The sequence below is a fragment of the Myripristis murdjan genome, chromosome 23 (assembly GCF_902150065.1).
Source record: "Myripristis murdjan chromosome 23, fMyrMur1.1, whole genome shotgun sequence".
NCBI lineage: Eukaryota > Metazoa > Chordata > Actinopteri > Holocentriformes > Holocentridae > Myripristis > Myripristis murdjan.
The window spans coordinates 8,267,478-8,283,894 of NC_044002.1; the positions used below are offsets into that span (position 1 = coordinate 8,267,478).

Below are 16,417 nucleotides of genomic sequence, written 5' to 3' on the forward strand. Positions count from 1 at the left end.
ACCCGCAGACAATTTCAGAGGGAACATTGAACTTTTCAGTTTTTATTCGCTGGATGATTCAAGTTTTGGTGCACTCTCTCCCTGTTGTCACTTTCTTTTTTCCTCTCTCTTTGAATGGTAAATCGACTGCGTTTCTATAGCGCTTCTCCAGTCTACCGACGGCTCCGAGCACTTTACAATGTTTGCCTCGCATTCACACGCACTCAGGCTATCATGCAAGGTGCTGAGCTGTCCATCAGGAGCGGTTAGGGGTTCAGTGTTTTGCTCAAGGACTTCGACACACTCTCTGGAGGAGCCAGGGATCGAACCAGGAACCTTCTGATTACCAGATGACCGTTCGACCCCCTGAGTCATGCTGGCCCACAAATAGTCTCTTTCGCTTTACTCGTACTCTCTCTTTTGTTCTGTCAATCTGTCAGCAACGCTCATAGTATCTACTGGAAGGACAGCATCATGTCTGTCAGTCAGTGAGTAGAGATGACCTCTACCTGTTTCTGTCTGTCTTTCTTTCTTTCTCTCTCTTTCTGCCCCCTCTGTCCTCTTATGGAGGTGGCAGGCAAGCAGTGAGTCAGCTGGCTCTGAAGTGGGAATGAGCTGTCTTGTAGCCGGGGACTAGGGAGGACATGTCCCATGATGCTCAGCTCTATACCACCCCCATGGGATTATGTGCAATAAAGGGAATGCTTGGCTGACCCCCCTCCTCTCTCTCTCTCTCTCTCTCTCTCTCTCTCTGTGTGTGTGTGTGTGTGTGTGTGTGTGTGTGTGTGTGCATGGGAGTGTTACTTCAAACCACATTCTTACATAAGGACAGTCACTTCTTTTGTCCTCACCCAAGACAGGCTTTCTTTCTCCCTGTTTTCTCCCTGGCGCTTGTTCCTTTTCTCTCGCTACCACGAGAACTCAACTTATTTCTTTTTGTGCTGTGCTTTTTGAAGTTTTCTATTCCTCGGCTTCCAAGTATCATCCATCACCGGCTGGTAATAACTTCTGTATCCCAAGTCGAGTCTTTATATTATTCTCTTGATTATGTCACTACCCCCTCCTTTCATTGCGTTTCCGTCTCCCTCTTTCATTTTACCCATTCAGGACATTAAGGTCTATGCAGACACACTCGTAAACAAACAAGCATGCGTGCCGCATCTCCTGAGAAGAAATATCAGTTTCTGGGAGGATTTTTTTTCGTCTTTCCTTCTTTCCTTCTTTTTACTTATTTTTTTCTGTATTTTTCTGCGAGCGTTTTGAGTTAAGGGATGTGGGGTTCTGAGGGTCCGTGATAAGGGGCTTCCATCGGCTCCACGCAGGGACCGGCAGGGAAGGTGAACACTAAGCCCCACGCTGTGTGGTTATCTCCTAGCACACACACACACACACACACACACACACATACAAACACAAGCGCACACAAGCACACACAGACGACCTACTTACATGCACACGCACACACACACACACACACACACACACACAAATACAGATCGACATGCAAGAATACACACATGCACATACATAATTGCATAGACACACACTCCCCAACATACTGTATCCACCCTTTGGCTTTAATATGTATGCATGCAAATGCAAACTTTTGAAGCCCTTTTTTTACACACATAAACACACACACACACACACCAATGTCTACTAAACACACATACACATACCTATGAACACACATACACCCAGATATTGTACACACACACATACTTACACTACACAGTATGCACAGACTCTATTTTTCTACTTACAAATGCCCACTTTTGAGCCACACACACACACACACACACACACACACACACATTGGGTGTACACAATACAGCCGGCACATTCATTCTGCTCACCTGCCATTCAGGAGTGTGTTTCAGTGGCTCGACATGTGTGCAGCCCACGCGCTCCATTCAGCCATCATTAGTGTTAACACAAGGAGGCAGATTAATGTGTGAGGCTTTCAGCAGGTGGGAGAGGGAGAAAGGTTAGCATAACAGGAGTGATGAATGAATCACTTTGAGCGCCATCGTTTTGCTATACTCCACTACTGGGGCCATAATGACGTTTCCAGCTACCCAGCAGTCATCCTTTACTCTGAACCAAATTGCTTTTTTTTATTTATTTATCTAAAATATTTATTTAATTTTTTTAATTTTTTTGTCTCGTCCTGCTTGCCAAATTAGTGTGGCACATGATTGCGTAGCGTATGCTTGAATGTGATTAATTGCATTAAACTAAACCATGGCCAGATGGGTGTGCTGGTAACGTTTTGCTGCCTTATGCTTTATAGCATATATTATGACCTTATAATGAATTTCAGTGTTACGGCAGCAGGGTGAATGCTTTTGATGTGGAAGCAAGAAAATAAAGACAAGCCCTGTCCTCTTGTCCTATTCTGCACTGATGTTTTTCTGTCTTTAATCTGTCAGTTTTCCACTCTAATTGCGCTTACTTCCATCTTTTTCTTTCTTTTCTGTCACCTTGTTTTCTACCTTTTGTTTGGCTCTCTTGCTCATCTTCCTCTTCTCCCCCTCCTCCATGTTTCCCTCCCGTTTCCAGATATCATTTAGCGTCTCCGAGGTGGTAGAGATATTCAGGTGATGGAGAAATTCTCCAGTCTAGCTCCCACAGAGACAGACATGTCCTAATGGAGTCACCACAGACTCCCTCTCTCTCTCTGCCTTCATGCACCATGAGCTGTGCGTCGTCTTATTTTGAAATATTTCCACTATTGCAGATTTGGAGCTGGGCAGCTTTTTGTTTTTTGACGAGCACAGGAGCTCACACACCTTCTGCAAATATGTTGCCTCATGGTTTGGCCTGGGAGGTGGTGATGAAATGCCCCGCGTGCTCGCCTCAGCTCTGATCATTTTTAAGGGCAAGATGATTAGTCTTCATGATTGAGCTTGGCAAAGCATTCAGGAATCGACATTGGGGTGTGAACAAATACTTAACATTTTCTCTTTTTCTTCTCGCTTAAATGTGAGCTGTCAAAACGGTCAACTCTAATTAAAGAATGTCTTTCCTCGTTTGGACAGGTGAGTGACCCACCTATCTGCGCCTTACATTTCATCCCAGCCCCCGTCTCTCTTTCTCCCTCGTCCTGTCTCTCTTCCACTCTCGCCACTTCTCCCTCTGTCTCTGTCTCTATCCCTCAGGGGTGTGTCTCTTCCTATTTATTGTTATTAAGCTGCTTAGTGTTCTCCCGTCATCCATTCATCCATTCAGCCCTGTGACTGTGCCGCTGCCTTTTGATAGAGTGCTTATACATATATTATTCATTTGATTGACTTCCCCTAATCGCCTCAAAAGTGCCGGAAATTAATCATTCCAGAAATCCCGTCATTTGCATTCTATCTGGGGAGTTTTGGTGGCAACACTCAGTGAATAACTTTCTTTTTTTTTTCCCGATGTGCCTGCAAGGATGTGGAGCTTAGTGTTAGCCAGGGGAGCAACTTGGAAAGGTGTAGGCTAAAAGAGAGACACCGAAAGCAAGGGATGGATTTTTTTTTTTTTTTTTTTTTGCTTTTTCCACAGGCAAAAAAAATCAATGAGGCTGGATATTCAGCACTACTCAATGGGTTTTATGGTGCCCCATAAAAACCCCCATTGAAAAAGTATATATGGCATGAGACGATTTCTCTGTGGGTGAAATTGGATTAAGCCTAGTGTAAAACGGAGAGTGTCTTTCGTTTTTTTTTTTTTTTTTTTCTGTATGAATGCCCCCCACCCCCCCCCTGCTCGATTTGCCCAACCCACAGCCATTAAACTCTATAGGAAGAGAAACCTAATTACATGGCTGAAAGTAGCCATAGTGAGCTCTATTAAAAGGATCCAATTAAAGTTTGTGCGGAGCTGGCAGTGGCATGCTGGTGGGGGATTATTTGTGGAGGTGGAAGCTGATCTGTCACACACAGTCATCTATTGGCTGAGCTATCATAGATGGATGGCGAGTGGGAGGGGCTTCAGAGCAGTGTGGGTAATTGGATCCTGTATTAATGGTTCCCTCTCTCAAAAAGGGAATGAAAGAGAGAAGCAGAGAGAGAGAGAGAGCAGAGAATTAACTATGAAACTTGCAGGGATAGAGATTTGAGTCCAGATAGTAAGGGTCAAGAAATCAATTCGCTTAAAATTTAGGAATTCTTTTTTTGTGTGTGTGTGTGTGTGTGTGACAGCAACTCGGGGAATTGTTCAGCACTGGTAGAATATTGCGCTTCGAGTGTCTTCTAATTCTAATTATACAACATGTGTGAACTACAAGAAACAATCACTGGTAATTAGTTGTCAAGCTTTCGATATACTAAATTACCTTTGTTGTAATCAAAATTCCCTCTCCATATTTCCCTCTGCAGTCCTCTCCACTACAGCAATTAATGTCAATATTTGTAAAAGAAAATATTGTTGCCCCATATCTAGTAGACTTCTCTAGTTCAAAGAAAACACTCTGGAGCACAGTAATTATTATACACACAGATTTAGGAAAATATGCCCCGAGTTCACCCCTTTTCTGGCAAACTGCATCAGTTGTTGCACCCGCCACCCCGCACCTTTTCACTCCACTCCCAGTCCACTTTCAGAGGAGCGAGCCTATCTAAACACAGCCTTCATTATCATTTATAGTAACATTTTCATCAAACCCTTATTTACTTTGTGCTTACAGGTTATGCTGAAAGCTTCCAGGAGCACATTTTTTGCCATGAGCAAGTAATAGGAAGGAAGAGAGATTTCATGAATAATTTACTTACTTTTTTCATTATTCGTAGTTTCGTATCAGCTTGGATATTTTGGAAATCGTTTGGACAACATTTTAGTGAATTTGAGTGCCTTGCAAGACCACAGACGACATTGAGTACGTTTACATGCACACCATATTCCGGTTCGGCTCAATATTCCGGTTAAGGTAACTGCGCCGCGGCAACTGGAATATTCCGTTTACATGTTAGTTGGCATGCCCCCGTGTTTCGGCGTATTCCACTCTCTGACGTAATGCGACACTCAGCCGCGGGGGGCAGCAGCACGCGTATAGGCGTCTGGTCTGCCGGAAAAAACAGACGAAGAAGTCGTCTTCCTCGTCTTATTCTACTTTTTCTTCTTCTTCTGTCGCTATTTCTATGTTTTCTCCCATCGATATACTCCGTGATATTTAAGTCTTTCATTAGCTGAAGGCAGACTGCAGTCTCCTGGCTCTTGCTGCTGTTCGCCATGCCGTTTTCCCCGCGTGCAGGTAACCATAGCAACGAAGACGCCACAGAAGTCCTTGTGAGTCGAGCATGCGCAGTCGTGACTGAATATTCCGGTTCGGGGAGTTTTCCGACTAAGGTGGTTACAAGCCCCAATATTCCGGTTGGAACAGGAATATTCCAGGGGGCTTATTCGGAATTCTCTCCAACCGGAATATGACCTTAATCGGGTTCGGTGCGTGTTTACATGACACGTGCGCAACCGGAATATTGCGAATATTCCGGTTAATACAGGAATAAGGTGTGCATGTAAACGTGCTCATTGACAAGAAAATGCTTGCCTGTGTTTACAGTTGTGTCTCCCACCCCCCACCCCCCCCAAGGTGGAATGTGCTTTCATTTACTTTTCAGCGCAACAGCCGTCGTTACAGCCATTTCAAGTTACTGCATACAGTGTTTCAACACAGGATCAGCACTTGGACTCTAAAGGGAGGTTGCCACGAAAAAGCTTTTTCACCGACTAAGGTCATCCTCTCCACTGTCACTGTGAATTGCCATGCCGGGAGAGCTACTTACGACAGGAGAGGGCTTGAGGGAGAGTTAGCTTTCCTGCCTCTTTACATGCTGCTCCTGCTCAGATTTATGTGCCCTTAATTAAAGTCACCATTAAACAAATGGCATGGATCTTGATGGGGGAGAGACAGACATGTTTACGCCACCAGCTCTCAAAGGCAGAGCTGCTAAATCTACACTGCAGACATGATGGTGTGTCCATGAACTTGTAAATGCGGTCTCCTGTCGATCTAAATGGAGAGGTAAGGCTGGTAAATCACGCTTATACACACATTCAAACACACACACACACAGCTGCTTTAGGTCGGACAGATGAGGATGGGGGCTGACGCGACAGCAGTGCCACATAGCTTAACCTTTGGTATTAAAGGGCCAATAGGCCTCCGTATGAGATGATTACCACCATGCGGAGTCTGATGATTATTCTGGCCTCTCTGACCCACGTAGCTGTCGGTTCAAATTCCTGCCCGGCTCCAAGAGGTTTTGCTCACTCAAATTGGCTCTCCTGACATTGCAGCTGTTGTCACTGAAGGACTGGGAGGGTGGATGGTGTTGGATAGCGACCGGGGGTTGAATGGGATTTGATATGATGCATGTCGCTCTGTTGTTCTAGTAGAATAGCCGGTCTTTGGCTTCAGGCTAACCAGCACTGATGGGGCGTTATAAATGAATAAAAGCAGAGCGAGCTGTCCTGACAAACAGATTGTGTCATTGGGTGGTAATGTGCTCTAGCCAGCCCTGGCTGGGGGATTAGGCTGACACAGCAGCACATTCACATCCCTGATCACTGCACACACACAAATGCACGTCGTCACACACACAAACACACACCTTGAAAAACACCCACCCCAGGGCCACATATCCAAATGGATGACATCAGCTTCCCCCTAATCTCTCTATGTCTCTGCCCCCTTTCTCTTGCTCGCTTTCTCTCTCCCTTTTCTCTCCATACCTGCCCGTTGTTGGCTGTGTGTGTGCACCTACTGTATGTGAATGTAGACGACAATACACCGGTCCTTCATGCATTCAAAGGAAAAGAGGAATAGCTGCAGAGAAAATGAAACATCTTTCTTGAGTTTTCTCTGATTTTTTTTTTTTTTTTTTTTTTTTTGGGTCTCTCCAGATTAAAGTTGGTTGGTGCGAATGTTAGCCCAACTGCTGCCAGCAGCAGCGCTGCATTTTCTGTCAAATGTCTCCACAGCCCTGAATTATTAGGGTGGGTAGCTTTTTTTGTCTTCTTTTTCAATGTTCTCCTCTCCTGCAACATCAGGACTTTGATTCCCATGGAAGTTCAGATGCAGAGCAGGACCAAAGGCGATCTGTTTTAGTGGCATGCTAGAGGAGCAAGAAGAAAGAGAGGGAGTTTGAGATGCGATGAAAGGAGCCATTCACATCTTCCCACGGGAGAGACAGAAACAAGGAGGGAAGGAGGATAGAGGAGCTTGCTGTGATTTGTTTCACAAGCATAAGAGAAATCACGATGACGTCTCTCTGTAGGGGTAGGTTTTTTTTGGTTTTGTTTTCTTTTTACAGTGTGTATATTTATCTTGGCCGACTGGGCTCACATTTTTTGGGTACATATGCTGGTATGTCACAGTTTCAGCCTGAAGTGTCTGGCTTACTTTGTGACAGCCTTGGTGCTTGAAGCCAACTTGGGATTCACCACCACATCTTGTCCAAAATGGGTTTGATAAAACACTTAATCAATACTGAGGGCTCTTTACGATGAGAACTCTGTGACAAGCCGATCTGTCACTGTCGTGGGCTGTGATGCTTTATCACTCACTGCGCTGTTGGATTGCTGTGCTCAAACTCTGGTCTCAGCACCAGTCCACTTTTAAAGTAACATCTTCATTTAGTTAGGACTTACTGCTCACCTTGTGTCAGTGGATTAAGACAAAGGGGTTGTTTTTTGACCAAGGAAATACATTTTTACATCTTCCTGCTTTTAAAGCACCAGGATGCAAACCAGCACCTCTCATGCTCTTGGTCGGCATCCCTAACCTCAAGGATGTGAGGGATTAAGATTAAATGCATATTGTTTTACATTTTCTTTCCTGCATGTTAAAGAAATTGTCGAAGTTAAATAATCCTTCCAAGAGTGTTTCTGTACTCCCAGTGGTAACTTCCTTTCTAATGAAAAGAAAGTTCTTGAAGGAAGATTGCTCAAAGATCCTGAATTGCACTCCTGAGTTTTATATATCTTAGCCTGGCTGCGTCAGTGTTTTTGTATAACCAGACACTTCCAGTGAAACTGGAGTATCTGCATGTAACAACTGATAATGTAGTATAACCACTGGCTCGTATCACATAGTAACTTGCCAAAATTGAATACTGGCCCTCTAAATGAGTTGAAAACGTAACAAAAGCTGTTAATGTAATAAGTTGCTGGATAATGTAGTATCATCGCATTGTTACATTAACAGGAAATAAGGGGTTTATTTCATGTGTTAATTAGTTGTCAGATGCTTGAAAGCTAATTAACAGTGATAATTTCTGAAGACTCATCCAAATCTTGTAATTAGAAGGCACTTAGGGAACACGAAACTCTGCCAATGCTGAACAATTTTCCAACTTGCCGTTAACATCCAGAGACATCAGTTCTAAATTTTAAGTAAATTGATTTTTGACCTTGCCGACTGCTCTCAGTATTTGCAATCATATCAAAGATTTTTATTATATCATCACTTAACAAAAGTTTATACTCTTAAGAAGTCATATTTGCCAGTTAATGTAAAAATATGATGACATTACATTATTCATGAATTTATTACATTAGCAAGGTTCATTACATTTTCAATCCATTAAGCCATTCATTATTACATTTGGAAGAGCTTATATTATAAGTTGTCACACTGTTCGAACTTGATGTGGTTCAGGAAGTTTTGAGCCTTCTACTCTAGTTAAACACTGAGATCACTGTTTTAATAGAAAAGGTTTAAATCAGCTATTTGAACTTTTTAACTGCATTTGTCAAAGCCGCAGGATGTTTTGGGTTTTTTTTGTTGTTGTTTGTTTTTTTTGAGTAAATACTTTACATAGACTATAATTCAATAAGGAAAGTGATCTTTTTGATATCTGATTCTATTGATTCAGTATGGAAAAGCCCATGGAGAATTTGGTTGCACAGAAAGCTTTATTGTTGCATTTGTTGTCAGCCAGCAGGCACTGGGCATTGAGACTTGACAAGCAACAGCAAAAAAAAAGGTTACAAAGGGAGTATCAAACAAAATGTTAGCAGTGCATAAAGCCCAAGTGACCTTTTACTGTGAGAAAAGATGAATAAAAAACATGTATTTAACCTTTGGGAATGCCGTGGGATAAGCAGGATAATTTAAACCAAGGAGCCCAAAACAAATTCTCCAGCTCAGTTCAAGTGTTTCTTTATATCTGCAGTGGCCATTGAAATTATGTTTTCTAGGCGATATCTTGTTAACTTTATGGTGTGTCATTTGTAGATTACAAACTTTGGCCATTGCCTTCACAAAATGGAAGTCTTGAAGTCAACTTTTTAATTTGTTTTTTGTCTTGTCTTGTGAATAATGAGTGTGGCTGAGGTGACAGGCCAGGAGATTACCACCTTCACTGCAGCGCTCGCTGTGTTGCTGTTGAAATAACTGCAAGCCTCCATGGTGATTTTGTCAATGTATTCTCCCTTTTACCATCTCTTTATCTCTTTAACTTTATCAGTCCCCTCCACTCAATTCTCCCGTCCTCTCTGCCTCTCCTGGGGAGGGGGGGCAGTCATCAATATCTGTGGTTGTGTTGCAGGCGGCCCACCCAGCACCTCCTGGAGGGCAGAGCTATTAATGGAATTCAGGGGAGGGCGGCAAAGGGCCAACAGGCAGGGGAGTATGGTCCAATGCTTGGCTTTCTCCAATCTATCCTGCATTACTGGGTGTCAATAAGCAGGGGAGAGACACTGAGCCAGCCGCACTGAACTTGAATGAACCTGAAATTTCAGTTACTGCAGAGGAGAAAAAAATGGTTTAGTCTGAACTAGCAGAGACTGAGGTTGTGCATCTATGCGCTGCCAAGAGGCAAAAACATTCCCAGTCAATATGATTAGACTGTAAAGCAGCCATATTAACTTTTATCATCTGCTCAATGAAAACAGCAGTCTCCCTTGCACTCCCTTCTCAATAGATTTTATTACCGCTTAACTGATATCTAATCATTATGATTAAGGCTCTGCACCACATCGTCTGTGAAAACTGTGAATAAGCACATTATGCATTGCATTGCTACACTCGCTGCCTGTGAAGGCCAAACATAGTGAAAGTAGCCTTCAGTGGCATGGCTTGGCGTGGCTGTCCGTTGTCCTGCCTCAGTTCGTCTCGCTGTGTCCTGTTTGCCCATGGGCAAAAGGCAGGAGCTGAATGGCAAGCTAATCCAGCCTTCTAATGCGAGGGCATTAGAAAGGCCTGCCACTTCCTAATTGGCTAATGGTTAGATTAGGGCGGCTACAATAGGCCATGCTGACACCGCCTTGGCCAGTCACAACAGAGGGATTAGGTAGTGAATGGGCAGACCTGCCTTACACCTCCGGCCTGAGGCTATCGCCCACACTGGCCTGTCATAACAGCACACACAGGGATGATGTACACTGCTGGAGGCTAAAAGCTAGCTGATCCTGTCTCCAGACCCAGTCCTCCTGTTCTCTGCGCTGTTACACACACACACACACACAAACCACAACACAACCTAACCACTTCTGTTCCACCTGAGCCAGAGATGCCAGTGTTTCCTCCAGATTGAGTGGTTTATCAGCAGCATAACATTAAAGCCAGACCTCTCACACACCTCTCTGTGCTTCTATAGCAACAACAGCTGCTGTTGCTGCAGTCAGACCCACCATGGTGTACACTGAATATACAAAACAATTGGGACAATTCAATCCAAGTCAAAGCCATTATCCCTTATTGATTTTCTATACTAATCACAAAGGAGGAGATGTAGATCAAGAGAAGTAGAAGAGGCAGAGAGGCATTTTTTAAGCTCAGAGACAAAAGAGGCTGCAACTTGGAGGAAGTTTTCCCAAATGTGTTGTACATTCAGTGTGTAGCGATGTGGTTCAGTAACTAGAGAAGGCACAGAGAAGATGAAAGAAACAAAGGAGAGGAAAGGCCAAGGAAAAGATGAGGTTGGAGATGCATGGATAGACTAGTTCTTTCTCTGAGTCTGTCACCTCACTGTGCTGGATCCCAGGTCACATATTTTCCAGCAAACCATATACAAACTTAAATAACTCAAAAATTCAACCCCATATACGTCCTCTCTCTCTCTCACACACATGCACACACCCACACACACACACACACACAGATGTGGATGTGTGCTCACCACATCCAGACAAGGCTGTAGGAGCCTTTGTCTTGATTTCCGACAGAAATAGGCAAAAAGCATCAATAGTTCCCCTTTGAAGTAGTTCAGCCGCTGTTGATTGATCACACCAGACACTCTAACAGCTTCAAAAGTCGACACTTAACTTAGTTAAAGTATTCAAATGTATTCAGGTACTATTTTGGCCAGCTCTGGCTGCTTGAGGGCTCTGACAAAGAGCTCTGAGGAAAGCCTTGACTGGCAGCCAGAGAGCAGCAAGGTGTCATGTAGCACCAAGCCTGAGGACAGGAGGACCTGAGAGAGACCAGGCACATTTTGTCCCATTCCTCTCTCTCATCACTCTCTTTTTTCTCCTCTAAAACACACACACACACACACACACACACACACACTTACCTAGCTTTCAGCCTGTTATAGTGCATTTACAGTTTCATGTCTCTCTCTCAGACACACATTATGTTCCTCATTTTCTCTGCCTCTCTTTCTCTCTGTCTATATTTACTGATGGAACATTTAGAGATTTATTATGATCCTCATTAGCTCACACCCAGTGGAGTGAAATCCTACACTTCACACACCACATAAATGAGTATACACAAAAGTTGTCTTTTTTCTCCCGCTTTTTTTTTTTCCCACAGTGTGACTTTTGTTGTGACATTCTTCACATCTCGCTATGTAACTCTGTGGAGGTGATTAACATGGTATAATCAGTTCCTCGGGGTACAGAATGGGCCTTTACACATGCTTTGACTCTGTGTCATGAATACACAATGCAATCTCTCTCTGAGGCCTGAGGATATTCTCTCGATAGAAAGCCTTTGTTTGAAATAGAGCCCAGTGTTTCTGCTTTCCAGAGATTGTCTTGGGTCCCCATTGTAGCACTTTGATATAGCCCACACTCATCACAGGTTCAAATTGTTGCACTCAGGCTATAGCGTTTTTACTGGGCAGTGTGCAGCCAGACACAGAGGTCAAGCTTCTATCCACAGTAGTGTGTTCATTAACACAAAAATAACTGGAAGCAGAGCTGTGCTGGTGTTCTGCAGGAGCGTGTTGAATGATATGAAACCACTACAGGTAGTAGCTGCGACCGGGGAATCCTGTAGTAGTGCTTAACAGTATGGGCGAGAGTTGGAGCTCTGGCCTACGCTTATGGAGTGAAGCTACCTTGAGAATGCATGGGAGGGCAGCAGGATTGCTGTGGGCTAAATGGACCTCAGCCCACGCTACAGTTTAAGCTGCTATTTTATCTACCACACATGGTGCTGCTCTTCATGCATTCCCATTTCCATCCCTCCTCACTTCCGATCTCAGCCTGCTCACTCCCACTGCAATTTTAGTTGCCATTATCTTCTCTCCCCTTCTCTGATTGCACTCCATCCAATCATTGGGAGTTCCCAAGAATATTTCCTGCACAAAAGATGCAATGGTTTCTTGGTTATTACTGGCCACACCAAGGGACAAATGACTTGCTGTCCGCTACAGTCATCAGTGGTGATCTGTGTGTGTTTTTCATCCCTCTGTTTGTGGACTACAGAAAGCATCAGGAAAAGCCTCACTACCCTATTGATATATCATCTACTTTTTCTTTCCCATCATTCTCTCACTCTCTGTTTCTTTCTCTCACTCATCCCGTCTCCTAACATAACAGGAACTTGATGGATAGACGGGGTGTATGTGCAAAAAAAAACAGCAGGGCTCATTTTTAGCGAGAGCTTGCCACACTCCTGAATTGGCCCAAATCCAGAAACTCACCTGAGGGAATTTGAGAGCCCAACCCCCAGTAGTCTAAAGCCACTACGACAAAATGATGAATGCAGTATTTAACCTTAATGTGTTTCCCAATGCGCTGTAATCAGGGCATTGTAAATTACAAATATATAGCTTCCTAAGAATAGCCGAGGTGAAGGACCCTTTGGTTGAGCTTTATGCTTTTGTGTTTACCATTCCTTTATCACACTTATAGCTAGAATCATTTTTTTTTTTTTACATTTCAGAGAGCCAGCTATACTTTGAGAAATGCTGATTTGCAGCACAGGATCATGACCCATATACAAAGGACTGAAAATGGAGAGGCATTGTGGTTGCCTCCTTTTAGAAACTGTCACCCTAGAGAAGTCCCAACCAGAAGATGCAGCTAAATATAGGTCTGCAACATCAAAGGTCCTCTTTGAAGTGTGTGTGTGTGTGTGTGGGTGGGTGTGTGTGTGTGTGTTTGTGTGGACGCGCGCGTGTGTGTATGTGTACGCGCATCTGTGCGTTCAGTAGCTCTGCCTTTGAAGGAGAGTAATCTGTGATGGGTACACAGGCCCCCGTGCAGACAGACACAATCAAACCTCACCACTGGTAGTGCCACACACAAACACACACACACACACACAAATGCATGCACACAGTCACACACGCACATGCATATTTGCACTACAGGTTTTCCAGCAAATAAGTGTGTTTCCTGCTCTTCATTTCCTAAATCCTTACAAAGCACTCAGTCAGCAGGTTTCATTTTGATGTCTTAGCTTCAAGGGCTGGTGTTGACACTGAATTTCTGGAGAGCTCAGCGACTGAAGAAATGTACGAAGGGTGACACTTCGTTGCATACGATAGTCATGTGTTTCATGCTTTGTTGCTTTAAGAGGGAAACGACTCCTCTTTGCTCAGCATAACTGTACTGTACTGTAAACCACAGCTTCACTACACTGCAGTCTCAATCAGACGAGTTGATTATAATGTCATTTGTGGGTTTGCTTTCTTCATTTAAGGACTGATTAATCAACAAATTGAGCCTTAAGACAACTTGGGCAAGGCTTGGCAAGCAGCTTAATGGCCTTAGTGGATTAATTTTCTTTCATTACACCGTTTCATGCTCGAATGGTCGGCAGCATCAAGAGATGATGGCAGCATTGTCCAAAAATCGGCACACCAAAGAAAAAACACTGCAGCACGTGCCAGGTTGAATTGAGACATTCAATTTACACCTATCCCAGATGCTCAGTGTTGCTATTGTCATGTCAGGATGATATATGACAAGTGATAAGAGTTTTGCGCAGGTAGCCGAAGACAGCCTGGCAACTACAGGGTGTCAGCAACACCCTTTGCATTCAGGAAGAAACACTTTTTGGATCCAGGGGGAAAACTTAATTTCATCCTCTGGACTCCTGGGTACAGCCATTTTTCCTTTAGAGCTGCGGGAACGCCTTCGTCCTGCAAAGTCACAATAAAATGAAAAATAACTTTTTCAACTTGTTAGTTAATTTTCCGTGCCACAGTATTAAACTCTTTAGGATTATATTCAAAGGAATTTACAATATTTTTAATGAGATTACTTCTTCTTCCTGGAAGAAATCACATTTTTGAACAGCGCCACGACTGCCGTTAAATTAAACCAGAGACTATGGAGAAGCAAGACGCCTCAACTTTGAGTAATGTCCTGCATTTGTGTCACATGGTTCAACACTGCTGCCCCTCCACCAATAGGAGACAAGTGGCACATCCTGAGTCTCTTGATTCCAATGGAAGAAGACATGCCTCAGTACAGATTATCACTGATTCTTGTGTGCCATAGTTAAAAATGTAAATATTGGGCCAGTTTTTTACAAGCTATAGATCTTCCAAACATTTTTAGGCTAGCGTGATCATTTTCAGGACAAAAAATCAGGAGGACAATGAGTTTGTTAGAACCTTGCTCTGTTTCAGCTGGTCACTATCTGTTGGTACTCTCTGCTGCTGTCGCTAGGCAGAAAATAGGCGACTGCGCCCACTTAGGAGACAGGAAGTGTATTTCATTCTATGGAAATACTCCAAATAAAGGAAGCAAGAGGCAAAATCATTGTGACTTTAAATGCCTGCAGGTTTTCATCCCAGCTAAATGAAACTAGATATGAAATGAAACACTAAACCAACTGATTTTTCCACTACTACAGGCATTTTTGATTTGGCAAACCTTGAGTGAACTCAGCCGGCCTCTGAAAGGCAAGTCATCTTGTGCCACACAGCAAGTGTGATTAGTAGGACTGTGGTACACCGAAACACAGATGGACCGTTTAAGGCACTTCACACACTGTTGTGAGAGTCTACCTGTGTTCATTGGCTCCTCTCTAATATGAGCAACCTTCGCTCACATGTGGAAGCCTCTTCAGCACCTCAGGCAGAGCACCTACTGTATGTGCTATCACAGCCAGCATCAGTTTTAACAAGTCTAATTAGCACACCGTGATGAGAAAGTACTTAGGAAGTCATTTGTACCATGATTTAGCTTCGTAACCACTTTGACACACGCTGCTGCACACTCTCTCAGTTACCGTTGGAAAGAGGAGCGATGATTGCCTTGTCAGTGGAGCTTGTCTTAAAGATAGTGCTAAATATTTTCATCACTCCTGTGGCTGCCTGCTGTCCCGATTGCAGCGAGTTGGAAGAACTGCAGCCCTTGTCAGAGAGTCCTCAACATGCTGTCAGCTCAATGCAAATCGATTTGATTTCTCCTCTTGGTGTCCAAGTTGCATCACTTAGCTCCTGAAATGGTACCTAGGCACTCCCCTCCCTAAAAGCACACCGCTCAAATATTCAGTTTAGCCTGCGTGGGAAGAAAAGCGACATGAAGGAATAAAGAGGCCAGTTAATGCAAAGAGCTGGGTCAGGGTCACTGTGTTTCCGCTGACTGCTCTGTTATGTTCTGATTCCTTTCTAAAACACTGACAATGACTCAGGCGCTGCTTTGAATTCTCTATTCATCCAGCGGTTACGAGGTGTGCAGAGCTCCAGCAGCTCTAACTGTGCTCCCCTCCTCTCTTCGCTTATCTCCTACAGGCACAACCAGGCAGCCCAAGGAAGGAGAGGTCCCAGGGGTGGATTATAATTTTGTGACCGTTGACCGGTTTATGGAATTGGAGAAAAGTGGAGCCTTACTAGAGAGCGGAACATATGAAGGTAAGGATTTTATTAAGTCACACTCCTCTGCGTGTTATTGTGGTCATCCCTCTTTGTAGATTTTTTTTTTTTTTTTTTTTTTATGGAACATATGCTTCAGTGTCCAATGGTAAGTATTTTTTTTTTTTTTTTAGTGACAGGGTTTAAAATGAATGTTTAGGTTTTCCATTGCCCTATCACTCTATCCATATACTGCATACACACACACACTTATGAGTATGGATCATCCATCTTTTGGCTTTTCAAAAACTCATCCCATCAGTCATGAATGACATTGAAAAAAGGCTTTTTATTCTGAATGAGGGGAAGCCAACCTCCCTCCCACATCACCTTCATGTCGGCTCTCTCTTGGCTCTCTCTCTTGAGCCGTAATGGTTCTTCAGTTGCCTAATCAAAACAAACAGACACTCGCCATC

The 16,417-nt window shown here is 43.7% G+C and overlaps 1 protein-coding gene across 3 annotated transcripts in view; it reads left to right on the plus strand.

Moving 5' to 3' along the window:
* The window catches only part of magi2a (membrane associated guanylate kinase, WW and PDZ domain containing 2a), a 172,843-nt gene that overhangs the window by 96,707 nt on the left and 59,719 nt on the right, over positions 1–16,417 (plus strand). For all 3 annotated transcript variants that reach the window (XM_030045815.1, XM_030045816.1, XM_030045817.1), the window contains exon 3: positions 15,882–16,001. In XM_030045815.1, coding sequence (XP_029901675.1) covers positions 15,882–16,001 — 120 coding nt within the window. The remainder of the gene's footprint in view (positions 1–15,881; positions 16,002–16,417) is intronic.